Source organism: Neopsephotus bourkii, unplaced genomic scaffold (assembly GCF_033783945.1).
Source record: "Neopsephotus bourkii isolate Nb327-2 ecotype Australia unplaced genomic scaffold, CSIRO-AGI_Nbou_v1 NB_140, whole genome shotgun sequence".
NCBI lineage: Eukaryota > Metazoa > Chordata > Aves > Psittaciformes > Psittacidae > Neopsephotus > Neopsephotus bourkii.
This window is the reverse complement of record NW_026900657.1, coordinates 1397041-1424949: the sequence shown is the minus strand read 5'-3', so window position 1 is coordinate 1424949 and position 27909 is coordinate 1397041. Positions and strand designations below refer to the sequence as shown.

Sequence of the window (27909 nt, the reverse complement as noted above, 5' to 3'; positions counted from 1 at the left end):
CGGCACAGAAGAAGGGGCAATGGGTACAAACTGGAACACAAGAGGTTCCACTTAAACTTGAGAAGAAACTTCTCCTCAGTGAGGGTGACAGAACACTGGAACAGGCTGCCCAGGGAGGTTGTGGAGTCTCCTTCTCTGGAGACATTCAAAACCCGCCTGGACACGTTCCTGTGTAACCTTATCTAGGTGTTCCTGCTCCGGCAGGGGGATTGGACTAGATGATCTTTTGAGGTCCCTTCCAATCTCTAACATACTGTGATACTGTGATGACCGGATGGAATCGTGGGGACAGGCGGGAGGATGATCGCTGCGTTAGAAACCACGTCAGGGCTCGGCTGTGAAGCGCGGTTAACACTTTCCTATTCAGACCACGACTCCCAGAACTTCGTTAGGAATAAAGAGAAAAGTATCACAGGGGCAAGGGAGGGAAGCAATGCCATCAGACTGGTTTTAGTTTTGTAGGGTATTTATTTATAGCCTGTGTTTGCTTCTTGGATGACATGTACCTCCATGCACAGTAAGCAGCCATCGGTCATGGTGTATTTGGTTCAGTTACAGAAACACAAACGGCTTCGTTTACTGCAGGTCAGTGAAGGGTTTGGTGATACATAGCGTATCAGAAAGCTGGATGATCAAATGGCAGTACCAGTGATGATGAGCTATTTAAGCAATGGATCAAGGTGTGATAATCTGCTAAAACCACCTCCTTTTTTCAAACAGCAGTGCCTCCCAAGGTGCTGAACAGTGGCAGCTGGGAACAAGGGAAAGCTGACTTGGCTGAGACATGTGAGATGGAACAGTGGGGAGAAAGCTTAATTTTAATTGCCATTACCCTAAAACAACGCTCACTTTGGTGGCCTCCTACATGTGAGAAAAGGAAAGAACCATGAGCTGGGAAGGAGGAGATAATCCCTCTTCTGAGCCTTGGTGTTGGCTGTTGCTGTCACCTTTCCACCTGACTTAAGCATACATAATCGATTTCCCTGCCACAGCTAACTTAGCTGGAAGGTGAGACACGTACTAAATCAGAGAGAAGCGTCAGTAAGCAGGAGGGGACCTGGGAATGTCCTGGCAGTTCAAACCTCAAGTAAGGCTGTTCCTGCTCTTAGTTCTGGTTTTACTTCTGTAAGGGCAAAAGGTGGTAAACGAGCTCTGTAAGAGGCACGAGCAATGCAATGCCAGGGATTATTTAAATTTCCTTTTAAAGCACACTGTTCCAACTTAGCTCGAAGGCAAACCAGGGCATGTGGCACACACAGGAAAGAAGTACAGGTAGTTCTGTGATGGGTTGGGCTGACCCTGGGGTTGGCACAACCTGCCTAAGGCCATGCAAGCTCTAGTGCCAGGGGGTGAGGAGATTTTATATTCCTGCCAGAAGGCAGAGAGGGAATCATAATCCTAGCAGAAGAGCAGTGATAGCTGGAGATGTGCTGGGTGTTACAGATGTTACACCAGGCTTCCCTCTTTGTAGACACACATAGTCCTCCTGCAACCCATGTGCTGACACTCCTGCTGCTCTCTGCCTACCAGAAGCACAACTCAGTCATACTTATAAGAAGGAAGACGCAAGACAGGAGTCTCTGAACAACAATACACCACAGTGTTTATTAACTCCAGGTTAGTGATACAGGCACAACGTTGCATCCACGGGATCTCTCCCCACACTCTAAGCCTGTTCCTTCAGCCTCTTGAGCTGCTCCCTCAGGTGATCGATCTGGGCACTCACGCTGCTCTTGGCAGTGCCACCCATGGCCGTGTACTGCTCCACACTGTTGAAGAAGTTGAAGACCTGGGAGACATCGCTGCCAAACAGGGGGCTGGGGAGGCAAAGAGAAGAGTGTCAATGGAGAGCACTGGGTGCTGCTGCCTGGCTTCAAGTGCTCAGTGCCTGTGGAGATGGTGAAGGAGTGGACATGGAGCCTTTTTGGCAGGGGAAAGGCCTCCTGCAGCCCTGGCACTTCTGGTGCCTGACAGTAGCTGCTTGTGGGAGACCAAAGAGTCAGCTCCACAGACAGAAGTCTGGAGCCAAAGTCTGCTGGAGGGCTGGTGCCTCCATGTCAGGGCATGGGTTTCATCCAGTCCCTTCCAATAGCTGCTGCCCATGGCCTGCTGGAGCAGAGTGGTTGTCATGTTGTCCCCATTCTCCCAGCAGTATTTGGGGTGCTGCCTGGCCCAGGTGATTTGGAGAAGGGCACCCTGTTGAGGGAATTCAAGGTAAAAGTGATACAAACCTGATGTTCTTCAGCTCATCAGGGTTGAGTTTATTGATGGGGATGCCTTTAGTCTCAGCAAGATGGATGGCCTTTCCAGAGGCAATGTGGGCTTGTCTGAATGGCATCTGCAGTGAGAAGTAGAGGCTGCAATCAGTGACGAGGTAATGGGGGTGTTTTCCAAAGGACACAAAAAAAGATGTGTTCTCTGTTTTGCTTGGCTTGTTTTCATCTAGTAAAATGCCATGTGAATCCAGGTTTGTTGACACAGACTGATCATCGCTTCAGAACAGAACACAAGGCCTCATCTCAGGCTTTTGTGGAGCAGTATTTTGCATCCAAAGCAATTGGAGTTCCAAGTTTCCCCCTGATCCTTACCCCTTTACGGACCAAGTAGAGAGCCAGGTCAGTAGACAGCATCTCAGGGCTCAGAGCCCTCTCCATGTTCTCCTTGTTGATCTGCAAAAAGGGCAAGAGGGAGGCATCATCACCTCTTCCTTTGGGATGTCAGTGGTCACAGTGAGGGGACTTAATCTGGAAGGGACCTTGCTCTAAAAGGACCCTCTGATCCCTTGAGGAGCTGGCAGTGCTGGCCATAGTGAGCCATATGGATGAGATACTGAAGAGCCTTCATCATGGGACCAGTCTGGAGCTGATTTACCCATGTTATCTATGTGATGTGCACCCCAACTGTGTTCAGTAGTGAGAGCCTGAAGTCTTACCTGGAGGGTAGAAATCACTCCAGTGGCCACCTGGAGCACAGCGTTCAGGGTGTCCACAACATCAAAGACAGCCTCCTTGTCCTCCTGCATTAGAACAAGGATGAAAGCTGCTGTGAGTCAACATAGTGTGGCCCAAAAGCCCAACCAAGAGCCTAAGCAGCCTGGCCAGCAGAGCAGGGGCTCCTCTATGGCCACGGTGGCAATCGCAGTGTGCTGAGCCTCAGCCCCTTCCTCACCCGCTGCACATAAGCAGGGCCTGTGCAGGCAAAGGGAGTGGCAAAGTGCTCCAGAATAGAAGAGATCTGTGTGTTTGGGAGACCCTTTGAAAGCCAACGTGTTTTACCTGCAGATCCTTGTTGTAGGTGCTTGGAAGGCCTTTGAGAACCATGAGAATGGAAGCCAGCTGCAGAGAGAAGCAGGCGAGGTGGTTAGGTACAAGAGGAGAAGCACATTGTCCCAGCAGAGGTGAAGATCCCAGACTGGGCACATTTCTTTAAGCAGAGATAAGAAGGAGGAACATTCCTCAGCCCTGAATGAGCAGTTTCCCCATCCCCTTCCCTCCGGAGCCTGCTCACCCGTCCGAACACTCGTCCAGCTTTGCTGCGGATCAGTTCCAGGCTATCAGGGTTCTTCTTCTGAGGCATCAGGCTGCTGCCAGTGCTGGAACAAAGGTGTGTGGAGTGTAACAGTGAGCAGAACCCCAGCCCATACAGACACAGATCATGCAGCAACCTGTTACAGCCCCCCAAAAGCAGCACATCTGTCCCTTTTACTTTCCAGGCTTTAGGAAAGCAGTGAACTGAGTGTGCCAAGTTTCTCATGCTTCCTACAGCAAAGCCTTTGGTTTTGCAGTCCTGCCTGGAGCTAACATGCAGTTCCACCTCTCAAAGAGGGAGCAAAGAGATTTGCCCCCAAGCCTCCCCATGGCTGCTATCAACAGGTCAGCTCTCCTTCTGTGACAACAGAGAGGGAGGGCTGTGTTGTGCAGCCCCAAGAGGCAGGAAATCCGTTAGGATTGCAGAGCTGGCCAGGCAGGGAAGGCTTTGGCAGGCAGTGCCAGCAGAGGAGGAAGCTGTCTGTGCCAGCAGCTGCTGGGGAGGAGCGAGTGCTGGATGCAGACTTGTTTGAGTTGCCAGAATCAGAATGAAGTGCTCAGAACTGAGGGGTATCTCACCCTATGGCTGCCTTCCTGCCAGCCTTTTAATGCTGTGTCAGCCTGGGGCAGCAGGGAGACCCCAAACACTCTCTTACTCTCTCTCAGGTCAGGATTGCTGAGGAGGAGAGGCTGAGGGATTATTCTTTGTACAGAGACTTACCTATAAGCATCAGAGAGGGTCACAAAGCCAAACTCGCTGGTGCTGTAGATGATGAGATCTTCAGCCATCTTGCTCAGGTGGATCATCAGCAGGGTGGCAAAGGAGAGGAATTCCACTGCAGAGAAGGCAGGAAATCAGGATGTGAAAAAGGTGCTTGTTTGCTTGATAACCCAGGAAACCCCAACTACAGTTTAAACACTATCAAAGAGGTTTTCTGTATAATTACTTCCTAGTGGAGGGTTTCAGCCCTTGATGAAGGGAAGTTAACCATAAATGTCTCAGGAGGCTACTTCTAGAATGGTGTTTGGAAGAAGTGATTGAATTGTGCTTACCCACAAAGTCTCTCTCACTAACAGCATCCATGCTGTTCAGGCTGATGGAGGCAAAGTCCAGCTCTGTGGGGAAGGTGATGGACAAAGGAAGTCAGGTTTGGTATGACTGGAGCTAGAATATAGCAGTTTGCCCCAGCATGCAGGTAACTGAGAGCCCTTGAGTAGTCCCAGAAACACAAACATGCTTTGTTATTAGCCCAGACAGGCAGTGTGCAGCAGAGTTGGTTCTGTTTATGGTCTTACCTTACAAACACCTGCTGCCTCAATGCAGTAAAAAGTCTTCTGTCTTACCGAGTCAATTGGAGCTGCCTCCCTCCTCTTTCACTGAGCATCAGATAACACTTATTCCTTTTTAGATAACACTCTCCATGTCCATGTTTAAGATACTGCAACTTCAGGACAATGTGTCAAAGGCTTCCCCATCTTCCAGGGATTATGAGTAGGCCTGTGCCTCTCAGTCATATGGAGACATTTACCATTACGTAGAAACTCTCTGTCAATGTCCAGTGGGTGACCAGCCAGAGCACCACTGCCAGGGGAGAAAGAAACAGAAGTCATGTATGACATCCTGCATGCTCAAACCAAAGCTAAGCTCTGGCACCCAGTGATGACACCTCCCTGAAGATTTCCTTCTCACAGTTCATTTTGGTGTCATACAGTGTGGCCTGAAGCTTAGCAAACTCTGGAATGAGAGGAAGGTTTATTTGATAAGAGATTGTAGTTCCTAATTTTGGGAAGCGAGAAGAACAGTCTCTTTGTGGTGACAGTCTTCTATTTGGCAAGAGAAGTAAGGATTGCAGCCTTGCAGCTCTTTAGTGAACAGATTATACAAACCCCAGTGGTTCAGGGATGCAAAGATGTGCCTCAGCCATTTCACAGAGCAAAGTGAGACCCAAGGACTACACACGAAGTAAACTTTATACCTTCCCAAAGGCAAGACATTCATCCTCCTCTTCACATCTCCCAGGCGCTCAGAGTCACGGGTCAGAGCAACAGCGTGGCTGGGAAAGGACATGAGAGGTGAAGCACCTGATGTCAGAAAGTGTCACCCAACCCAGGAGGTGAGAGTGGCCAAAGGATGGAGCATGCAGGAGTCAGCCTCCACTGCCCCCTCAGTGCTTGGACCAGAGCCACACCAGGAGCTCCTGTTCCAGTCTGCAAGGTTATCTCTGGTTTGTCACCAGCCCTGTCTGCCCCCTCAGAGGATGATGCCCTTCTAGGCTCCAGCTGAGCATGGCCCCAAGGGTGGAGAAGGGTCCCTGCAGCCAAGTGTAAAGGTGGTTACCTGAGCAAGAACTGGCTCCATCTGATGGGCTGAGCTTTCTGCAGGTGGGTGTAGCCAGGCAAGATAACATCAATTTCTCTGCATGTGAAAGGAGAGAAAGAGGTGAGCAGCAGCTGTGAGGATACCAGCAGTGGCAGGTACACTCCAGGGTTTCTGGCAAGGTCACAAAGAGAACATCTTCCAACATGGAACTGTTGGATCAAGTCCAGAAGAGGCCACGAGAATGATCAGGGGACTGGAGCACCTCCTGTATGAAGATCGGCTGAGAAAGTTGGGGCTGTTCAGCCTGGAGGCTGCATGGAGACCTCATAGCAGCCTTCCAGTATCTGAAGGGGGCCTATAGGGATGCTGGGGAGGGACTCTTCATTAGGGACTGTAGTGACAGGACAAGGGGTAACGGGTTAAAACTTAAACAGAGGAAGTTTAGATTGGATATAAGGAAGAAATTCTTTCCTGTTAGGGTGGTGAGGCACTGGAATGGGTTGCCCAGGGAAGCTGTGAATGCTCCATCCCTGGCAGTGTTCAAGGCCAGGCTGGACGAGGCCTTGGGTGATATGGTTTAGAGCGAGGTGTCCCTGCCCATGGCAGGGGGGTTGGAACATGATGATCTTAAGGTCCTTTCCAACCCTAACTATTCTATGATTCTATGTGCTGAAGCTGGTCTATCTCCCTGTCACCTGCTACCTAAACACATGGGGTTTAGATTTCCCAGTCTTCCAGAGTGGTGAATCTGCCATAGGCCTTTCTGTTAAAACTGCCCGGTACAATAATCCCTCTGGCAGGCAAATGTTCCCCCTTGTACCACTGGCCTGGAGCGTGATGCGTAAGAAGGAGTTAGACTTGGAGTTCATACTGCTGAGCTTTTCTCATCTTTAGAAACCTGAAACATGTTCCCCACTCCTTCAGATGGATTTGGTCCTTCTAAAGTCTTGTCTGCACTTCCCACCTCAGTTCCTTTGCCTGGATACACTGGGGGAGGAGGAAGGTCAAAGGTGATGTGAATTATGGGGAAAGAGGGTCCCTGTGCTGCCACACAGTGCCTGTCTGTCTGTAACTTCCTCTGAAGGAAACACTACTGCTGCCCTCACTAGGGCCAGTCAAAGGGCAAGCCTGGAAGTCTCCCGGTCCTGTGAGGCAAAAGTCATGGATTTGGACAGGACTTACATGGCAGCACGTTCCACCAGGGTCTTGATGAGCTGCAGGAGGTGACTGGAGATGACAGAGAGGGAATTCCTCATGAACAGCTTCAAGTCAGTCACAACCTGTATGAGATTGGCCACAGTCAGACAAGGCAGAATGTGACAGAATATGAAATATTGTTCAGCAGAAGTCCCTGGCAGAGTTATCCCCTCCTTGTTCTATGTGATGGGAAGGGATCACTGATTGTGAAAAACACTGCATCTTGCTTTCCATAAACAGAACCAAAGCCCATTATTTTCAGTGGCTCCTCAGGTATCGTCAACTTTGACTAAGAAAATCCCAAACCAAGTCAGTCTTCATTAGAAGGACTGATCCTGCAAGTTGCAGCCAGCCAGTGACGTCATGGTTTCTATAGGCTTTCAAAGCGATGTCAGTGGAAGTCTATGGGCTTTTAGCACCAGGAAGCAATTCTGCAGTGCCCATTCTCCTATGCAGATGAGTCACTGCAGTGTCACTAGTTTAAAGCCTTAGGGAGTACACGCTGGAGAGCGTCAACTCATGTAAAAGATGGCATAAAGAAATATGATTAAGGAACTGAGGTAGAGGAGGAATACAGAAGGAGGAAAGACAACCAGCTCTATACAAACCTGATCATTCCTGCTTCTTCCAGTGTGCAGCTTTCCAGCTATGTCTCCAATCAGCTCCTGAGGACAAGAAGAGGGTTTCTATCAGTATCTCTCTACTCTAAGCAGGAGACTCCACATGAGCAGATCTCATCCCTGCCTGGAAGGGATTCTAGAGGATCCTGTGAGTAGCCATGGGATCCCTTCTGGGGAAGGGCGCGTTTGGGTTCTATACTTGTACAGTGCCTCTTCCACAAAAGGGACCTTGGAGCCACTTGATTGTGCAGCAGGGATCTAGTGGAATTTCCCAGTGGAACAGAGGTACAAGCACTTCAGGTCAGGCAGATCCAGCTCCAGAGGAGCAGGAGCAAGAGATGAGAGGACCCAAACCTTTAGTCTGCGTTCGTTGGCAGTGTGGATATCCTCATCGGTGTGTTTCACCACAAAGGCTCCTTTAGACCATTCCTCAGAGATCTACAAACATCAGCAGAAACACCAGTCAGCCTCTACAGTTACCCTGATGCTGTGCATGAGTGTCCTCAGGAAATACCAATTTCTGCCATCCCAATGGAAATCAAAGTGTTAAATCTCACGTGAGCTCTGGATTCCTGTTCTTTCAGGCCAAGGCTGGCTGCTTGCTCTATCCCAGTATTCTATACTGCGCTTGGTGGGCTTCCTCTCTCTCCCCATGATGATTCTGCAGTGTTATGGCTATAGGAGGATTTAAGCTATGCAGCAAAAAGTGAGCTCATTGTCCACCAGGATTTTCCTATACAAACATTGTATAGAGTCACCATTGTCCATGGTGGGTGAGCAAGAACAATGGGATATTTTCTATGCAGCCTATGCATTGCCTGCTTCTGACTCGGGCAGCCAGACTCAGCGGATCCCAACTGCCAGCAGGAAAATAATATTCCTAGTTCATAGGGAGCAATTCCTGGTGACTGCAGTGTGAAGAGGCTGGGCAGGTCACACTGAGCACACCTCACTGGGGCACTGGGGCTGTCACAATGAGCATTGGCAATGTGCTCCTCAGGGCTTCAGGCTCTCACTGGGGGCTTCTCAGCTGGTTCACATCCCCCTGTTGGGCTTTGATGCATTTAGTGAGATGCAGTTTGAGCATCCATCTCCTGCCCAGAATGTGTCCAAGAGACCTGAGTGCAGTACACATGAGCCCGTCGTGTCTGTGACTTAGGGCAGCATTCCCTTTCAGGAAAGCACTTCAGCACATGCCTAGCTGCAAGGAATAGGACAGGAGGACATGGAAAGATTCTCTTTAGAACAGCAGCTCAGAGATTCTACTAGAGATGCTGTCAGAGAAGGAGCCATTCATTCCAGCACACATGACAGTGAGGGAAATAAATACCTTTTCCAGGCCACTCAGGATCTTCTCCATCTCACTTTTAGGTAGGATTCCAGTCTTCTCCAAGGCTTTGGCATAAGCCATGCTCCCCTGGATATCAACTTCAGCCAGTCTCTGGTCATAGCTGATGGAAGCATTGAGCATCTCCATGACTGGATCTGTGCTTCCACTGAATCTTCCTCCCCAAAGTTTATCTCCCTGAGACAAAGGAAGCAGCATATTAAAGAGGCCCAGTAACTTTAGTGAAGGTCCTATGCACCATATAACACCCAGTGATCTTTTCATGCAGTACTGAGGCCATGCTCAGCTATATTCTTGCAGGGTGGTAGCACTGTCCAGGAACGCCCTGGACTTCAGGACCTTCGGCAAAGCAATGGAGAACATGTCATTGTCACTAGTGTTCAGCTCCCAGGCTGTGAGGCCTGACTCAAGAATCCTCCAGGTTATTTTGCCTCTGCAGGGAGTCCTTAAAATTGTTATCAGGGCATATGGTGCAAGATCAGCATGGATTTCTCTTTTAAGGCAGCTGCAGGTCAACAACTTTTTTACAGCCTTTTAAAGGGGGAAAAAAGGAAAGCAGTGGCTAACAATTAGAGTGAAAGCCAGTGTCATCAAAGGCCTTTTTGTTCTGTTTAGCTAACAGATACGTTTCTTTGATTGACAAAGAGATGGAGGCCAGCACAAACCACATTCTGAAGTGTTTTGGGTGTCTCCAGAGTCCATGATGTGCTTGCAAGCTTTGGCCTAGAATTAGCATTAAAACTGCTTGAGGTCCAGACTCCAGAAAGGGAGTCAAGCATCAGGAATGTTCAGGAAAATAAATCAACAGGAAGGTTTTTAAAATGCATAGAAATGAAAGTTGGTTTTCTACCCATAGAGTAACCTGACACACTTGAATGTGTCATCTACGTAACTACTGCACTGGGTGACCAAAGACAGGTACGTAATTCTATCTATGCAGAACAGCTGGTCGTGTGTAAGCTTTTTCACCAGTGAACCAGCAACTGAATGGATTCACCAGCTAAGAGACATATATGTCACTTTTTGCTTGCCTGGGGAGGACACTTGCACTGAAATGGAATTTCACCTGTGCAGAGACCTTACAGATTATCCAAGATTTCAAAAGCAACTCTCCAGTGCTAACAGGCACAAAAAAGAAACTGGAGCCATTTAAAGGAAGGGCTGAAATCCAGTCACCATCACAGAGCAGGTAATAATTACTGATCTACCTGATTTTCTTTCAGACACCCCTATCCAGTCTCTTCTCACACTGCAACTACCATGGACAGCAAGAAGCTGGTGGGACAGTTGCAAGCTGGTCTGTGTCAGGGCTTTATCAGTCAAAGCACTGTTGAGTAACCTCAGAAACTTGATTCCTAGTGATTGTCTCCATGTCTCTGCTGATTCCTGATGAAACAACGTGACTGAGAGGGCAGCAGGAGAGAGAATACACAGGTAAGGGTGCAGGCATATTGAAGGCATGTTTGTCAGGAAGCTGAGGGAAGGCAGAGGGGGAATCAGAATTGAGCAAGCATTAAGAGACTTCAGCGTGCTTCTGGTGCCCACAGGAGCACGGCACAGGGGGTCCTGAATTAAAGGCCAGTATCAGAGGCCGAGTGCTTCAGCAGGGAACAGGACTATTCAGATACAACTTCAGTATTATGGGTTTCCATCAAAGTGAGAAGTGGGTCAGCAGAAGCATTGCAACACATACATTTGCAATCAGGAAATGAAAACTGAAAGGTTAACTGTAGCTAGCTGCAGGACTGTGATTTGAGAGGAGGCTATTACAGTCCAAGAGTTGACAGACACTCGTCTGCAACCGAGAGCAGAGGAGGCCAGGGCTGTAGTAGCCGTTTGAAGGGAAAGAGTGTGACTCACAGAGATGACTGCTCACGTCTCACCTACCGAGCACAGAAACTGAAAACAGCTTTTGTACAGAGAAACGTTGGCAGAACCTGCTGTGCATGCAGTACCTCCTGCCTCAACACAAGTCGTCAGGAATGAACTGCACGGGTTATTAGTCCTTCCCTGGGAGAAGGAAGAACCTGCAGGCAATGGCAGGCTGCTCGGCCTGCGACTTACACTTTAACTCAGCTGAGTTTGTGTTTGCCAGAGCACCCCGAGACCACCCCTCCGGAGAAGCAAAGTTCACCCTCACCTCGCCTGCCATTGCGAACGATGTTCTGCTTGCTCCTGCAGCGATCCCGCAACTGATGCGACCTGTGGGACAGCGCAGTGAGGTGAGATGAGGGGCCCAGTCCTGGTACTGGTCCCAGTGGCCGGTCCCGACGCTGGCCCCGCTCACCGGCTCCGCAGCTCAGCCCCGATAGCCCGCTCGCTCGCCCGCTGTCCCCCGGCCCCGTCGCCCGCTTTTACCCGCTTGTGCTCGGGGCTGGCGGCTCGTCCCGCCCCGGCGGGGCGGGGTGTCCCCGGGGCCGGCCCCGCTCCGGTCCCCCCTCCCCTCGTACCACCCAGCGACACGGGGGTGCTCAGTGTTGTCTGTGCTACTACGGCATTTTCTCCCCTGTGTCCGCTGCCGGAGGCCTCTGAGGGTTGCAGGAAGTGCATCCCCCTTTCCTTGTCCCCTTTTGGGTTTCCTGCCCTTTATCCAGCCCTGTTGGCACAGGGCCGTAGGATAATTCAGGTAGGAAGGGACCAGTCACAGTATCACAGTATGTTAGAGATTGGAAGGGACCTCAAAAGATCATCTAGTCCAATCCCCCTGCCGGAGCAGGAACACCTAGATAAGGTTACACAGGAACGTGTCCAGGCGGGTTTTGAATGTCTCCAGAGAAGGAGACTCCACAACCTCCCTGGGCAGCCTGTTCCAGTGTTCTGTCACCCTCACTGAGGAGAAGTTTCTTCTCAGGTTTAAGTGGAACCTCTTGTGTTCCAGTCTGTACCCATTGCCCCTTGTCCTATCATTGTTTGCCACTGAGAAGAGCCTGGCTCCATCCTCGGGACACTCCCCCTTTATATATTTATATACACTAATAAGGTCACCCCTCAATCTCCTCTTCTCCAAACTATAGAGACCCAGCTCCCTCAGTCTTTCCTCCAGCTGTCTTTCCTATGTTCTTCTCTGTCCTGCTGTTCATCCCCTTTCTGAGCTGAAGTCTAGGGCACAGTGGGATTGCTGGATTGGGGCATGCTGCATTCTGTAGCAGAGAGAGCATGGGCAGAGTGACATGGCCACCATCAGGCTGCCTCTGATACCAAATCTGAACGGGCAAGTACCTTTTGCAGCTGGATTTCCAGTGTGCCACCTCCAGTATCAGTCCAGAACATGCTCAGAGCCTGTATCTGGATCCAAGTATTAATTCACTGCTTCTCAAACATTTCCACTTGTATTTTTGGGGAGGGGGGGATGACCCTGTTCCCTTTCAGACTTCCAGGCTTGTAGCAGCACAGAGCATCACACTGACTACACTGAGGGAACCTCTTTAGACCATTTTGTTGCCAGGTTCCTTCCTCTTCTGAAGTCCCTCATTTTTAATGCTTCTCTTGTAATGTGCCTCTATTAAGAATGTCTGAGTCCTTACTCTGAGCTTTGACAAGAGGTTGCTGAGGATTTGGAAAACCAGTAAGCACTAGAGTTACATCTAGAATGAAGCATGTACAGGGAGGGGCTTTACCTCGGGGTATTTGTGATATGGGCTCAGGGCTGGCTATGTGGAACATGTACAACCTGTTCAAAGACTGGTCTCCAGAGATCAGTCGTGACCCACAGAGCTAAGAAATGGAAGATGGAATCTCTGTGGCACTTGCAGATTTGCCCTGTATCTATTTTGAGAGTTGTGTTTTCACATTATTAACCCTATGTATGTTTGCTGCGTGATAGCTTTGATTTCTAAATGTTACCTGTATTTAAGCAGTTCCATGGTTAAATATACCAGTGAAAGCTCCACTTTCAGTTCTGTTAGTTCCAGGCCTCTGTGTAATCTTTTCCATGTATCTGTATGTGCATCCCTCTGTACTGTGAGGAATAGAAATGGTTGAAGAATCCCAGTGAAACTGGTTTGTGCTGCCTGGCAAAGAGGAGGCCGGTGTAGATGGACACGTTTGGATGTTGCTGTCTCAAATTCACCCATGGTGCCTGCAGGGGACGCTGCTGTCATGCAGTGCATCTGTTCTCACGGTTGTGGCAGTGAAAAATGACTAGCTCAGCTTCTTCCATAGAGAGCTAGGGGACAAAAGGACCGGGCACAGGAATTTGTTTAGGAGACAAAATATTCAGCAGGGTTTTTCCCAAGTGTAAAAGCAGGTTAGAGCTCTTTTCCAAGCTGATGAGCCATCTGTCTATACAGATCTTCCTGTGGTAAGGGTCAGGGCTTTAAAAACCCAAATCACAATGGGTTGTAATAGGATGATGGTGAAAGTCTGAAGATACTGTGGGCCAAACACTCCTGTAATCATAGGATCCCAAACTGGTTTGCGTTGGAAGGGACCTTAAAGCACTTCCAACCCCTGCCACGGGCAGGGACCCCTTCCACTGGAGCAGCTTTCTCCAAGCCCCTGTGTCCAACCTGGCCTTGAGCACTGCCAGGGATGGGGCAGCCACAGCTTCTCTGGGCACCCTGTGCCAGCGCCTCAGCACCCTCACAAGGAAGAGCTTCTGCCTAAGAGCTCATCTCAGTCTCCCCTCTTTTAGCTTAAAGCCATTCCCTCTTGTCTTGTCCCTGCAGGCCCTTGTAAAAAGGGCTTCGGAGCCCTCCATAGGTCCCTTCCAATCTAAGTTATTTCAGGGTTTTAAGGAAAAGGTGGATGTGTGGGAAGTGCCAGTGATTGTGAGCTGCTCGTTTAAGTACGAGACTGAGATGTGATAATCTGCTAATACCTCCCTTTCTCTTTCAGTTTGGCAGAGCTCTGCGTCACTCAGCACTGGCCCTGAGGAACGATGCCAGACACTGAGGCCTCTGAAGGTATTGAGAAAGGGGTAGAAGGTACAAATAGGGACAAAGAGGGGGGAGTGGCACAGGTCAAGAAAACTTATGGGAGAGAAAAGAACTATGAAGTGGAAATGAGGAGGTATCCCTTCTTCTGGCTCTGTCGGTGTCCCGTGTTGGTGTCACCTCTCCCTTTGTTGCTCCATTCCTCTATCAACTAAGAGAGCATAAGTGATTTCCTGGCCACAGCTAACCTATCTGGGGAGCGAGACACAAGTGCCGAAACAGAAACACGGCAAGAAGTAACAGAGCAAACACAAAGGGATTTTATGGAGTGGTGATTGAAATGTGCTGTTCTTTAAATGCCAGGAGAACAGATCAGGTTCAGGATCAGAATAAGGAAACACTGAGAGTGAAGTGTTGAGGAAAGGGAAGTTTTCAGGTGCTGGTTTTTCTCTTTAAGCACATGGGAGCAGAATGTCCTGGGGTACTTTGTTAATGGCAGGAGATTTAGCTCATGGCAGTTTGTAGTGTTTGTGCTGTAGCTCTTAACTTAAACATGGTGAGGCAATGCTTGCATTACTGCCATTACCTGTTTGTGCTGCAGCCTTGCAGTCCTAATGCATTGCTGCATCAGCAGAGTGCAGGGTGCTGAGCAAAACACCTTTAAAATGCTGTGACAGCAAAGAAATTGTCCATGACAAAACTGATACTACTGTGCTGTGGGTCCCAGGTTCAGGCTGGTTTAGTGTTTAAAGAAAACTGCACCACTTTCCCTCTGGACAACTGTTCTTTCTCTGCCTTTCAAGCCAAGTTGCAGGCATATTTGTTCCAGAAATCACTGCAGAGCAATAGTGGGGAATGACGTTTCAGGTGTTTGTTTAATCAATATTTAATTCCCCAAGTAAGGCTTTTCCTGGTCTTTATTCTGATCATATTTCTATAAGGACAGAAGGAAAATAGCATTAAGGTTCATAAGAGGCAGCCAGCCATGCCAGTGTCTTCCCAAGAACCCTGCCACAGATAGCTTGGCCAGGTCACACAGAAAAAAGCTTGACCTGGGACCATGCAACCCCCATGATTCAGAGGAAACTGGGGCCAAAGGGGGCTTTGTGTTGGGCTGGAATGACCTCTGTGTTGATGTGCTGGCCACGTCATGCTTAACACTATGCAAGTCTGGCCCCAGGTGGTGAGAAGACTTCTTTTGGCCACTTCATCTCCCCTGTTGGCAGGCAGGCAGGCAGAAAGCGTAGTCCTGTGAGGAGGGCAGGGATAGCTGGAGTCGTGGCATGTGTTATAAATGTAGTATCAGGTGCACGTTGTGCACACCACAAATCTCCCTCAGCATGTTATGTGGCCTGCTCTGGACTGCTGGGTCCAGCCTTGTGCTGCATAGAATCATGGAATCATTTAGGTTGGAAATGACATTTAATATCACTGAGCTTTAACCATGAGCCTAACACTGCCAAGCTGGCCAGTAAACCATGTCCCTAAGCATCACATCTACATGTCTGTCAGATACCTCTGGGGGCTCCACCACTTTTCAAGTCTTATGAGGAATGGCTGAGGGACCTGGGGGGTTTAGTCTGGAGAAAAGAAGGATCAGGGGGGACCTTATCACTCCCTACAACTGCCTGACAGGAGGTTGTAGTGAGATGGGGTCAGTCTCTTCTCTCAAGTAACAGCGATAGGACAAGAGGAAATGGCCTCAAGCTGCACAAGGGGAGGTTTAAACTGGGTATTAGGAACAATTTATTCACAGAGAGGGTGGTCAGGCATTGGAACAGGCTGCCCAGGGTGGAATCACCATCCCTGGAAGCGTTTACAAACCATGCAGATGAGGCTCTCAGTGCCATGGGTTAGTGGTGGCCTTAGCAGTACTGGGGCAATGGTTGGACTGGATGATCTTCAAGATCTTTCACAACCCAGCTGAATCTATGTTTCTATAAGTCCCTGAGCAGCCTTGTCATGGTTTAAACACAGCCAGTAACTAAGTACCAGAAGCCCCTCGCTCACCCCCCTTATCCCCACACTGGGTGGGATGGGGAGGAGAATGGAAAGAATGAAAACCTCACAGGCTGAGATAAGAACAGTTTAATAAGTAAAGTACAGTTTAATACTACTATGGCTAATAATGATAATGGTAAGGGAGATAACAAGGGGAGAGGATATAAAACTAAAAGGGAAAAGCTAAAACAACAGTAAACACAAGTGATACACAATACAATTGCTCACCACCTGCCGACCCATACCCAGCCTGACCCAAGCAGCTACCTGGGCCTTCTGGGTGACTCCCCCTAGTTTCTATCCTGGTCATGACGTGCTGAGGTATGGAATATCCCTTTGGATAGTTTGGGTCTGGTGCCCTGTCTCTGCTCCATCCCAGCTCCTTGTGCCCCTCATCATTGTCAGAGCAGAAGAAACTGAAAAGTCCTTTATTGGGGTAAGCATTATTTAGCAACAACTAAAACATTGGTGTGTTACCAGCATTGTTCTCAGACCAGAGTTGAAACACAGCGCTGTACCAGCTACTAGGAAGGAAATTAACTCACTGAAACCAGGATAGGCCTGCTTGACAACTCTTCTGGTGAAGAGATTTTTCCTATTACCCTCCCCTAGTGCAGCTTGAGACCACGTCCTTTTGTTCTATCGCTTGTTACTTGAGAGAAGAGTTCAACCACCACCTCACTACAACCTCCTGTCAGGCAGTTGAAGGGAGCGGTGAGGTCCCCCCTGAGCCTTCTCTTCTCCAGACTGAACCCCCCAGGTCCCTCAGCCATTCCCCATCACACCTGTGCTCCAGGCCCTGCACCAGCTCCATTGCCTTCTCTGGCCCTGCTCCAGCACTTCAATGTCTCTCTTGTAGTGAGGGGCCCAGAACTGAACACCGGATTCGAGGTGCAGCCTCACCAATGTCAGGTGCAAAGGAACAATCAATTCCCGAGTTCACCACCCTGCGTTCCAGGAGACTTCAGGTCTCAGGACACTCCTGCTGCTCTCAGCGTAGCAGCCCCTGACACACTGAACACCCCAGACCCAGCTCCACTGCCAGGGGGAGGGCACAAGCCCATGTTCTTCCACACCAGTGAACATTTGCCCAGGCCTCACACGAGCTAAGAAAGCCCAACTCAGCCATGCCCCTAAGAAGGAAGACACAAGACAGGAGTTTCAGTGAGCTACATACACCACAGTGTTTATTAACTCCAGGTTAGTGATACAGGCACAACGTTGCATCCACGGGATCTCTCCCCACACTCTAAGCCTGTTCCTTCAGCCTCTTGAGCTGCTCCCTCAGGTGATCGATCTGGGCACTCACGCTGCTCTTGGCAGTGCCACCCATGGCCGTGTACTGCTCCACACTGTTGAAGAAGTTGAAGACCTGGGAGACATCGCTGCCAAACAGGGGGCTGGGGAGGCAAAGAGAAGAGTGTCAATGGAGAGCACTGGGTGCTGCTGCCTGGCTTCAAGTGCTCAGTGCCTGTGGAGATGGTGAAGGAGTGGACATGGAGTCTTTTTGGCAGGGGAAAGGCCTCCTGCAGCCCTGGCACTTCTGGTGCCTGACAGTAGCTGCTTGTGGGAGACCAAAGAGTCAGCTCCACAGGCAGAAGTCTGGAGCCAAAGTCTGCTGGAGGGCTGGTGCCTCCATGTCAGGGCATGGGTTTCATCCAGTCCCTTCCAATAGCTGCTGTCCATGGCCTGCTGGAGCAGAGTGGTTGTCATGTTGTCCCCATTCTGTGTTTTGAGGTTGATTTTGGGGTATTGTCTGGCCCAGGGGATTTGGGAAAAGGCATCATAAGGAACCCCATATGACGAGAGGCTGATACCTGCCTGTTGAGGGAAGTCAAGTGATACAAACCTGATACTCTTCAGGTCATCCAGGCTGAGATTATTGATGGGGATGCCTTTAGACTCAGCAAGATGGACGGCCTTTCCAGTGTCAATGTGGGCTTGTCTGAATGGCATCTGCAGGGAGAAGCAGAGGCCACAGTCAGTGACCAGGCAATGGGGGTGTTTTCCAAAGGAAAAAAAATGGCTGTGCTCTGTTTTGCTTGGCTTGTTTTCACCTAGGGCAATGCAATCTCAGTCCGGGTTTTCTGGGGTGTGAAGAGGGAAGGAGTTAGTAGGTAAAACTCCACCTGTAAATTACTATCAAGTCCACCCGGCAGCAGTTCCACTACTTGGGATACATGTAAAGAATAGGTTTCCAGCTTTCGTGTTTGTTCACCCAGACTGATCATCACCTGGGAACAGAACACAAGGCCCCATCTCAGGCCTTCGCTGAGCAGTATTCTCCATCCAAAGAAATCACAGCTTCCAGTCTCCCCCTGACACTTACTCCTTTATGAACCAAGTAGAGGGCCAGGTCAGAAGACAGGATCTCGGGGCTCAGAGCCCTCTCCATGTTCTCCTTGTTGATCTGCAGAAGGAGAGGCAGAAGGAGACATTAACATCAACTCTTCCTTGGGGCCAGAATTAGCTGGCAGTGCTGGCCATAGTGAGCTATATGGGTGAGATACTGAAGAGCCTTCATCGTGGGACCAGTGTACAGCTCATTTACCCATGTTATCTATGTGATGTGCACCCCAACTGTGTTCAGTATTGAGAGCCTGAAGTCTTACCTGGAGGGTAGAAATCACTCCAGTGGCCACCTGGAGCACAGCGTTCAGGGTGTCCACAACATCAAAGACAGCCTCCTTGTCCTCCTGCATTAGAACAAGGATGAAAGCTGCTGTGAGTCAACATGGTGTGGCCCAAAAGCCCAACCAAGAGCCTAAGCAGCCTGGCCAGCAGAGCAGGGGCTCCTCTATGGCCACGGTGGCAATCGCAGTGTGCTGAGCCTCAGCCCCTTCCTCACCCCCTGCACATAAGCAGGGCCTGTGCAGGCAAAGGGAGTGGCAAAGTGCTCCAGAATAGAAGAGATCTGTGTGTTTGGGAGACCCTTTGAAAGCCAACGTGTTTTACCTGCAGATCCTTGTTGTAGGTGCTTGGAAGGCCTTTGAGAACCATGAGAATGGAAGCCAGCTGCAGAGAGAAGCAGGCGAGGTGGTTAGGTACAAGAGGAGAAGCACATTGTCCCAGCAGAGGTGAAGATCCCAGACTGGGCACATTTCTTTAAGCAGAGATAAGAAGGAGGAACATTCCTCAGCCCTGAATGAGCAGTTTCCCCATCCCCTTCCCTCCGGAGCCTGCTCACCCGTCCGAACACTCGTCCAGCTTTGCTGCGGATCAGTTCCAGGCTATCAGGGTTCTTCTTCTGAGGCATCAGGCTGCTGCCAGTGCTGGAACAAAGGTGTGTGGAGTGTAACAGTGAGGAGAACCCCAGCCCATACAGACACAGATCATGCAGCAACCTGTTACAGCTCCCCAAAAGCAGCACATCTGTCTCTTTTACTTTCTAGGCTTTAGGAAAGCAGGGGACTGAGTGTGCCAAGTTTCTCATGTTTCCTACAGCAAAGCCTTTGGTTTTGCAGTCCTGCCTGGAGCTAACATGCAGTTCACCTCTCAAAGAGGGAGCAAAGGGAGATTTGCCCCCAAGCCTCCCCATAGCTGCTATCAGCAGGTCAGCTCTCCTTCTGTGACAACAGAGAGGGAGGGCTGTGTTGTGCAGCCCCAAGAGGCAGGAAATCCGTTAGGATTGCAGAGCTGGCCAGGCAGGGAAGGCTTTGGCAGGCAGTGCCAGCAGAGGAGGAAGCTGTCTGTGCCAGCAGCTGCCGGGGAGGAGCGAGTGCTGGATGCAGACTTGGTTGAACTGCCAGAATCAGAATGAAGTGCTCAGAACTGAGGGGTATCTCACCCTATGGCTGCCTTTCTGCCAGCCTTTTAATGCTGTGTCAGCCTGGGGCAGCAGGGAGACCCCAAACACTCTCTTACTCTCTCAGGTCAGGATTGCTGAGGAGGATTACTCTCCAGAGGCCAAAAACTTACCAGTAGGTATCAGAGAGGGTCACAAAGCCAAACTCGCTGGTGCTGTAGATGATGAGATCTTCAGCCATCTTGCTCAGGTGGATCATCAGCAGGGTGGCAAAGGAGAGGAATTCCACTGCAGAGAAGGCAGGAAATCCGGATGTGGAAAAGGTGCTTGTTTGCTTGAAAACCCAGGAAACCCCAACTACAGTTTAAACACTATCAAAGAGGTTTTCTGTATAATTACTTCCTAGTGGAGGGTTTCACTCTACTTATGAACGGAAGTTGACTGGAAATGTCTCAGGAAGCTACTTCTAAAATGGTGTTGGGAAGAAGCAATTGAGTTGTGCTTACCCACAAAGTCTCTCTCACTAACAGCATCCATGCTGTTCAGGCTGATGGAGGCAAAGTCCAGCTCTGTGAGGAAGGTGGTGGACAAAGGAAGTCAGGTTTGGTATGACTGGAGCTAGAATATAGCAGTTTGCCCCAGCATGCAGGTAACTGTGAGCCCTTGCATAGTCCCAGAAACAGGGACATGTTAAACTTCACTGACTGTGGTCTTTGTTGTTAGCCCAGGCAGCCAGTGTGCAGCAGTTAGCTCTTCCTGCTCTCAGCTAACAGGCATTGTCTCTCTTTGCAGTAAAAAGCCTTACAAAAGAAAAGCTTTGGCTCCAGCACAGTGTATTATGTTGCCATTGTTAGCCATACATCAATGCTTCCCTCCCTTCTAGACATTATAGGTAGGCAAGTGTCACTCAGCCACATGGAGACATTTACCACTACGCAGAAGCTCTCTATCGATTTCCAGTGGGTTGCCAGCCAAAGCACCACTGCCAGGGAAGAAAGAAACAGAAGTCATGCAAGATATTCAACTAAAACTGAGCTATAGGAAGCAGAGAAGGCAGAGCAAAGCAAAGCGCAGTGATAGCACAAACTTACCTTCCCAAAGGCAAGACATTCATCCTCCTCTTCACATCTCCCAGGCGCTCAGAGTCACGGGTCAGAGCAACAGCGTGGCTGGGAAAGGACATGAGAGGTGAAGCACCTGATGTCAGAAAGTGTCACCCAACCCAGGAGGTGAGAGTGGCCGAAGGATGGAGCATGCAGGAGTCAGCCTCCACTGCCCCCTCAGTGCTTGGACCAGAGCCACACCAGGAGCTCCTGTTCCAGTCTGCAAGGTTATCTCTGGTTTGTCACCAGCCCTGTCTGCCCCCTCAGAGGATGATGCCCTTCTAGGCTCCAGCTGAGCATGGCCCCAAGGGTGGAGAAGGGTCCCTGCAGCCAAGTGTAAAGGTGGTTACCTGAGCAAGAACTGGCTCCATCTGATGGGCTGAGCTTTCTGCAGGTGGGTGTAGCCAGGCAAGATAACATCAATTTCTCTGCATGTGAAAGGAGAGAAAGAGGTGAGCAGCAGCTGTGAGGATACCAGCAGTGGCAGGTACACTCCAGGGTTTCTGGCAAGGTCACAAAGAGAACATCTTCAGCATGTGTTGAAGCTGGTCTATCTCCCTGTCACCTGCTACCTAAACACATGGGGTTTAGATTTCCCAATCTTCCAGAGTGGTGAATCTGCCATAGGCCTTTCTGTTAAAACTGCCCGGTACAATAATCCCTCTGGCAGGCAAATGTTCCCCCTTGTACCACTGGCCTGGAGCGTGCTGTGTAAGAAGGAGTTAGACTTGGAGTTCATACTGCTGAGCTTTTCTCCTATTTAGAAACCTGAAACATGTTCCCCACTCCTTCAGATGGATTTGGTCCTTCTAAAGTCTCGTCTGCACTTCCCACCTCAGTTCCTTTGCCTGGATACACTGGGGGAGGAGGAAGGTCAAAGGTGATGTGAATTATGGGGAAAGAGGGTCCCTGTGCTGCCACACGGTGCCTGTCTGTAACTTCCTCTGAAGGAAACACTACTGCTGCCCTCACTAGGGCCAGTCAAAGGGCAAGCCTGGAAGTCTCCTGGTCCTGTGAGGCAAAAGTCATGGATTTGGACAGGGCTTACATGGCAGCACGTTCCACCAGGGTCTTGATGAGCTGCAGGAGGTGACTGGAGATGACAGAGAGGGAATTCCTCATGAACAGCTTCAAGTCAGTCACAACCTGTATGAGATTGGCCACAGTCAGACAAGGCAGAATGTGACATATGTAGTGACTGGCCACTTTTACAGCAACCCCCTCCTTGTTCCGTGTGATGGGAAGGCTCATCTTCCCGTCATCATTTGATCATTTTGATGTGGTCATGTCAGTGTACCTTGCTGCTCAGGAAAAGAGCCAAAGGCAGTTCTGGTCTCAGGCCTCCTGAAGTGAAGTCGGGGAGGAGTAGAAAGGATTCAAAATAGATTCTGTACAAACCTGATCATTCCTGCTTCTTCCAGTGTGCAGCTTTCCAGCTATGTCTCCAATCAGCTCCTGAGGACAAGAAGAGGATTTCTATCAGTATCTCTGTACTCTAAGCAGGAGACTCCACATGAGCAGACCCCATCCCTGCCTGGAAGGGATTCTAGAGGATCCTGTGAGTAGCCATGGGATCCCTTCTGGGGAAGGGCGCGTTTGGGTTCTATACTTGTACAGTGCCTCTTCCACATAAGGGACCTTGGAGCCACTTGATTGTGCAGCAGAGATCTAGTGGAATTTCCCAGTGGAACAGAGGTACAAGCACTTCAGGTCAGGCAGATCCGGCTCCAGAGGAGCAGGAGCAAGAGATGAGAGGACCCAAACCTTTAGTCTGCGTTCGTTGGCAGTGTGGATATCCTCATCGGTGTGTTTCACCACAAAGGCTCCTTTAGACCATTCCTCAGAGATCTACAAACATCAGCAGAAACACCAGTCAGCCTCTACAGTTACCCTGATGCTGTGCATGAGTGTCCTCAGGAAATACCAATTTCTGCCATCCCAATGGAAATCAAAGTGTTAAATCTCACGTGAGCTCTGGATTCCTGTTCTTTCAATCCAAGGCTGGCTGCTTGCTCTATCCCAGTATTCTATACTGCACTTGGTGGGCTTCCTCTCTCTCCCCATGATGATTCTGCAGTGTTATGGCTATAGGAGGATTTAAGCTATGCAGCAAAAAGTGAGCTCATTGTCCACCAGGATTTTCCTATACAAACATTGTATAGAGTCACCATTGTCCACGGTGGGTGAGCAAGAACAATGGGATATTTTCTATGCAGCCTATGCATTGCCTGCTTCTGACTCGGGCAGCCAGACTCAGCGGGATCCCAACTGCCAGCAGGAAAATAATATTCCTAGTTCATAGGGAGCAATTCCTGGTGACTGCAGTGTGAAGAGGCTGGGCAGGTCACACTGAGCACACCTCACTGGGGCACTGGGGCTGTCACAATGAGCATTGGCAATGTGCTCCTCAGGGCTTCAGGCTCTCACTGGGGGCTTCTCAGCTGGTTCACATCCCACTGTTGGGCTTTGATGCATTTAGTGAGATGCAGTTTGAGCATCCATCTCCTGCCCAGAATGTGTCCAAGAGACCTGAGTGCAGTACACATGAGCCCATCATGTCTGTGACTTAGGGCAGCATTCCCTTTCAGGAAAGCACTTCAGCACATGCCTAGCTGCAAGGAATAGGACAGGAGGACATGGAAAGATTCTCTTTCTAGTAAGACACTGGAAGTGGTTGCCCAAAGAAGTGGTAAATTCTCCATCCCTAGCAGTGTTCAAGGCCAGGCCGGACGGACTCTTGGGTGACATGGTCTAGTGTGTGGTGTCCATGTCCACAGCAGGGGGGTTGGAACTGAGTGATTTTAAGGTTCTTTCCAACCCAAACTATTCTATGGTTCTATGATTCTTTAGAACAGCAGCTCAGCAATACTACTAGTGATGCTGTCAGAGAAGGAGCCATTCATTCCAGCACACATGACAGTGAGGGAAATAAATACCTTTTCCAGGCCACTCAGGATCTTCTCCATCTCACTTTTAGGTAGGATTCCAGTCTTCTCCAAGGCTTTGGCATAAGCCATGCTTCCCTGGATATCAACTTCAGCCAGTCTCTGGTCATAGGTAATGGAAGCGCTGAGCATCTCCATGACTGGATCTCTGCTTCCAACAAACCTTCCTGCCATCATTTTATCCCCCTGGAAGTAATAGTTCAGAGACATTCTTAGAAGACTTTCTGCACTATCCTGTATAAATTGGTCAATGCTCATGCTACTCCTTATCCAGCTATAACTGAGGACATACTCAGGAATGTTTTCAGTTTGTACCATTAACCAGAATAGCCCTGGACTTTATGACCTGTCAGGTCTGGCTCAGGAATCCTCCCAGTTGCTTTACTTCTGTAGGAGTCTGGAGAGAGTATATCCTGTCCATGATCCTATGAAGAAGAGTAGCAGGGCATATTTTGCAAGACCAGCAGGGATCTCTTTTAAGGCAGCTGCTGATCACTGACCCTTTGATAGTCTCCTGACACAGAATGAATTATGGCATCCAGGGATATAGTGAAAGCTGTATAGTGAAACCTACTGTTACTTGAAATAATAATTCTTAAGCCCTACTCTTTGAGAGAGACTATAACGAAACAGTTGACAAAGAGCTGTGGGCCAGCACAAGCCACATCCTCTAAACCACTCCTGTAACTATGAAGTGCTTGAAGTTACCGTTTGAAGCATCTCCAGTCTCCATGAAGTGCTTGCAAGCTTTGGCATAAAATTAGCAGAAAACTGGTTAAGGTGCAGACTGCAGAAAGGGAGGTCTGGGTCCCTTTTGGTGTTAGAAATGTTCGAGTAAAGAGGAAAGGAACCACCACCTCCCCAAGCCCCAATACCCTGCACAAGTTCTGTGGAGCAGCGCGGAGCTGCGCAGCCCGCACGCTACCATGGACAGCGGCGGAGCCGGAGACCGGAGACCCGAGCAACCCCTTCCACAGGGACTGAAGCAAGGAGGGGAGGAGAACCCGAGAGGAGAGCAGGAGAGAGCCCATGGATGGCAGGGCTCAGGCACAGGGTGCTGATGATCCCGGTTTTGAAGCGGCTTTGTCAGTAGGAGCTGTGAGGAACTGGAATTCGATTGGAATTGAAGAAGCAAAGTTTTGCAGCTCCTAGCTAAGAAACCAGCCCCTGGGGTGAATGGCAGAGGGGATGGGGTGCGAAAGAGGAGTGCTGGGAGCTGAGTGCTGAATTTGGAAGAGGGACGCAAGTATATCCCGACTACTGTGGGTTGTCGCCGGGATCAGAGGTGGATCACTGCAACTATAGCAACATACATGTTTGCTGTCCCCTTCTCCATTTAAAACCCAGGAAAACAAATCAAGAAGAGAAGCACCCAGGTCAGCAGGGCAGGTTGCAGTGCTGGGGTTACCATGCAGCTGAGCCTGTTTGCCAGAGCACCCCGAGACCACCCCTCCGGAGAAGCAAAGTTCACCCTCACCTCGCCTGCCATTGCGAACGATGTTCTGCTTGTTCCTGCAGCGATCCCGCAACTGATGCGACCTGTGGGACAGCGCAGTGAGGTGAGGTGAGATAGGGGACCCGGTGCCCGGTCTCCGTGCCGGTCCCAGTCCTGGTCCCGGTGCCCGACGCTGGCCCCGCTCACCTGCTCCGCAGCTCAGCCCCGGTCGCTCGCTGTTCCCTGTCCCCGCCGCCCGCTTTTACCCGCTTGTGCTCGGGGCTGGCGGCTCGTCCCGCCCCGGCGGGGCGGGGTGTCCCTGGGGCCGGCCCCACTCTGGTCCCCCCCCCCGAGGCCCCTTTCGCCCTCCCTACCCCCCAGTTGCCTCCGGCCCCTGTTCGGTGATGAGCAAGTCAGGGAGAGAAGCGTCTTTGGAGGCAGGGTGGCCGCAAGGAGAAGGGTTGGGAGAGATGCTTTCATATTGCTTGTTAGTGAAGTTACTGGTGCAGCTTGAGGCAGTGCTCTGGCAGTGCCAGAGTGTCTTGTACATGGATAGGTCGGCTCCTTTTCTGGGGATATCATTATACTGAAGGAATCACATCACTCCTTGTCGTAGCCCTCTCATGAGCAGGCTTTGACAGGAATTGATATGATGGTGGATTATTGTTGCTCTATCCCTATAGCCACCTCAGCAAACACACAAGAAAAGGATAGCTGGGAGTTAGTTTCTCTTTTCCATTTTCATGTAGATGAGGCTTTTCACTCCACCTGGAAGGATGCTGCAGCTCCAGCTGTGGGACTCCCCTTGCTGTCACTAGTTGCATGGGGTCACTCTTGCCAGGAGGTTCCTGTGAGCCTCAGGCTGTGGCTGTGGGATGTGAGGTTCTGCTCTGAAGCCTTGGCAAGCAGCCTGTCTCTTAAACTCGTCAAACCTCAACTATCATGGAAGTAAAGAACCAGTTTAAAGTACAACAGAGCTTTGGGAGCAGAACTCACAAAGCTATAGCTCAGCACCGATTCCTCATGAGCACCTCACGCACTGAGCACTTTTCTGCTTGTAGGTTTGCCATACTGAGTACACTAATATGGTATAATATTTTTTCATCTGCATGCTCCAAACCTTTCACAGAGCTCAGGAAACATATTCCAGCTTTCTCATCCACGTTTTATTGGGTTCTTTTCATTCCTTTAACTCACCCACTTGTCCTTTTCTGCTGTTCTCTCAGTTTTGCAACTCACCTGCTTTTCTCTTTTACACTTGGATCCTTGATCATTAGGAAAGACCACTTGCGACTGTGTTCCTTCCAACTGTGAAACCCCCCATTTTTACCACTTTTCTTGCCTTATTCACCCTTTAGGAGTGTCCTTGTCCTTTCTCTGGGCCTTGACAAGAGATTGCTGATGTGTTGGGAGAATAGTAACACTGTATTTGTAACCAGAGCACATCAATGTCAGTAAGATCTTATTAATCTGTGTCTGATATTACATGTGGCAAAGGCATGTGCTTTCACATGGGATCTGTCAGCACTATCCCACTGTGTTCAGCAAACTTCAGAGGGATTAGTTTGCTTATAGTATGCTGCTTAACTCCTGTCCCAGTGTGTAGCTAGGAGATTATTCAGTCTCCCTTTTCCCATTTTTAGATGAAACAGGCAATAACTATCCTGTCTGTAAAATAAGCAATGTAGAATACAGAGGAATGTATTTTCATAATAAGAATGGAAGTGAAACTTCCAAGCATAAATCATTAATGTAATTTGAACAGTGAAGAAATAGCACTTCTTAAAGATGCTTGGAACTGGGGAGCTGGACTTTTTTGCAGGTCAGACAGTGAAATGGCATTGCAAAATAGGTTTTCTAATGCACACTGGAATAGACTCATTACTGTCTTTTCAATTTGATTTGGTTTGGATTTTGGTTTCCCATCATCTTCTTTCAACATTTTATTTGCTTAGTGAAATAGGAAGATTAAGCCCCAAATCTCCACCCCACAGTTCAAAACTGAGGAAGGCCTGAGAGAAAGGTCTTATTTTCCCTTGTGGCACATCATTCATACATCAATATTCCCAGCTACAATATTCCTTTTCTAATCTTGAGATACAGTGAGGTAGGACTAGAGAGTAAATTGCCCATTTTGCAGCATGATGAAGTTTAATTAAATGTATTTGAATGTCCTCAAAGTTTTGAACTTTATTTGTGCCTGCTTTTGTCATCAGTCACAGCCTTACTATTCCTTTCCAAGTGCACTTGTTGCTGGAAGAGCGCAATGCCTGGGGAGTGCAGCTCCAAAGAGCGCTTTGGTGGTTTCTAGAAGTGCATTTTTCATGTTAGGACTCACTTATGGAAGAAAAAGGATGCAGACACTGCTGCAGTGCACCTGCTTTAAAAATCTTCCTTTTTTTTTTAACTGTCATTTTGGTTTAGGACAAGAATAAAAGCTCTGTGGGCTGAAAGTGCTGCTCCAACACACTGTCAGCGGCACTGGTGTGGAGCAGTGCTGACATTTTCTGTTGGGAAAAAAACCCCAACTTTGTTTAATGAATTTTGAATGTAAAAGGACAAAAAAAGACACTAAATGGTGCTCAGCGAAATGCTGAATCCAGTAAACATCTTTCATGACAAAGAACACAAATACCCCGCAGATCTGCTTTCAATAGCAATTACTAGGCCCCCTGCTTTCAATAGTTAATACCGAGGCCCCTCTCTCACCAAGCCTTAGTGTTAACAATCACAAGCCAATGCTTAAAATGTTGACATGCTAAGCACATTTAGTAAAACCTATGTCTGCATTCCC

The 27909-nt window shown here is 49.4% G+C and overlaps 1 protein-coding gene across 5 annotated transcripts; it reads right to left on the bottom strand.

Moving 5' to 3' along the window:
- Window positions 1-1577: 1577 nt before the first annotated feature.
- Window positions 1578-25610, bottom strand: ASL (argininosuccinate lyase). Of its 5 annotated transcripts, none has more exons than XM_061369021.1 (17): window positions 25382-25610; window positions 25158-25219; window positions 8995-9189; window positions 8019-8102; window positions 7653-7709; window positions 7030-7127; window positions 5866-5943; window positions 5504-5581; window positions 5057-5109; window positions 4581-4643; window positions 4249-4363; window positions 3508-3592; window positions 3276-3335; window positions 2933-3016; window positions 2589-2669; window positions 2232-2338; window positions 1578-1817 (listed from the first exon to the last, which is right to left on the bottom strand). In XM_061369021.1, exons 1-17 carry the CDS (start codon window positions 25593-25595, stop codon window positions 1667-1669), a joined length of 1665 nt encoding a protein of 554 aa, XP_061225005.1. In that variant the 5' UTR covers window positions 25596-25610; the 3' UTR covers window positions 1578-1666. The 5 variants fall into 5 exon arrangements, with proteins under 5 accessions (XP_061225005.1, XP_061225028.1, XP_061225020.1 ...); XM_061369044.1 differs by having other exon boundaries at window positions 25323-25407; XM_061369029.1 differs by lacking the exons at window positions 1578-1817; window positions 2232-2338; window positions 2589-2669; ... (10 more) ...; window positions 8019-8102; window positions 8995-9189 and adding exons at window positions 17047-17287; window positions 17737-17843; window positions 18217-18297; ... (10 more) ...; window positions 22500-22583; window positions 23672-23866.
- Window positions 25611-27909: the final 2299 nt, after the last annotated feature.

Excerpts from the sequence above, each read along its gene's own strand:
- ASL (XM_061369021.1), bottom strand. The coding sequence starts at position 25,595 with ATGAAAGCATCTCTCCCAACCCTTCTCCTTGCGGCCACCCTGCCTCCA. Across the intron at positions 4,644-5,056 it reads CAGAGAGTTTCTACGTAATG|AGCTGGACTTTGCCTCCATC; the intron begins GTAAATGTCTCC and ends CCTTCCCCACAG. Across the intron at positions 2,339-2,588 it reads TCTACTTGGTCCGTAAAGGG|ATGCCATTCAGACAAGCCCA; the intron begins GTAAGGATCAGG and ends TTCTCACTGCAG.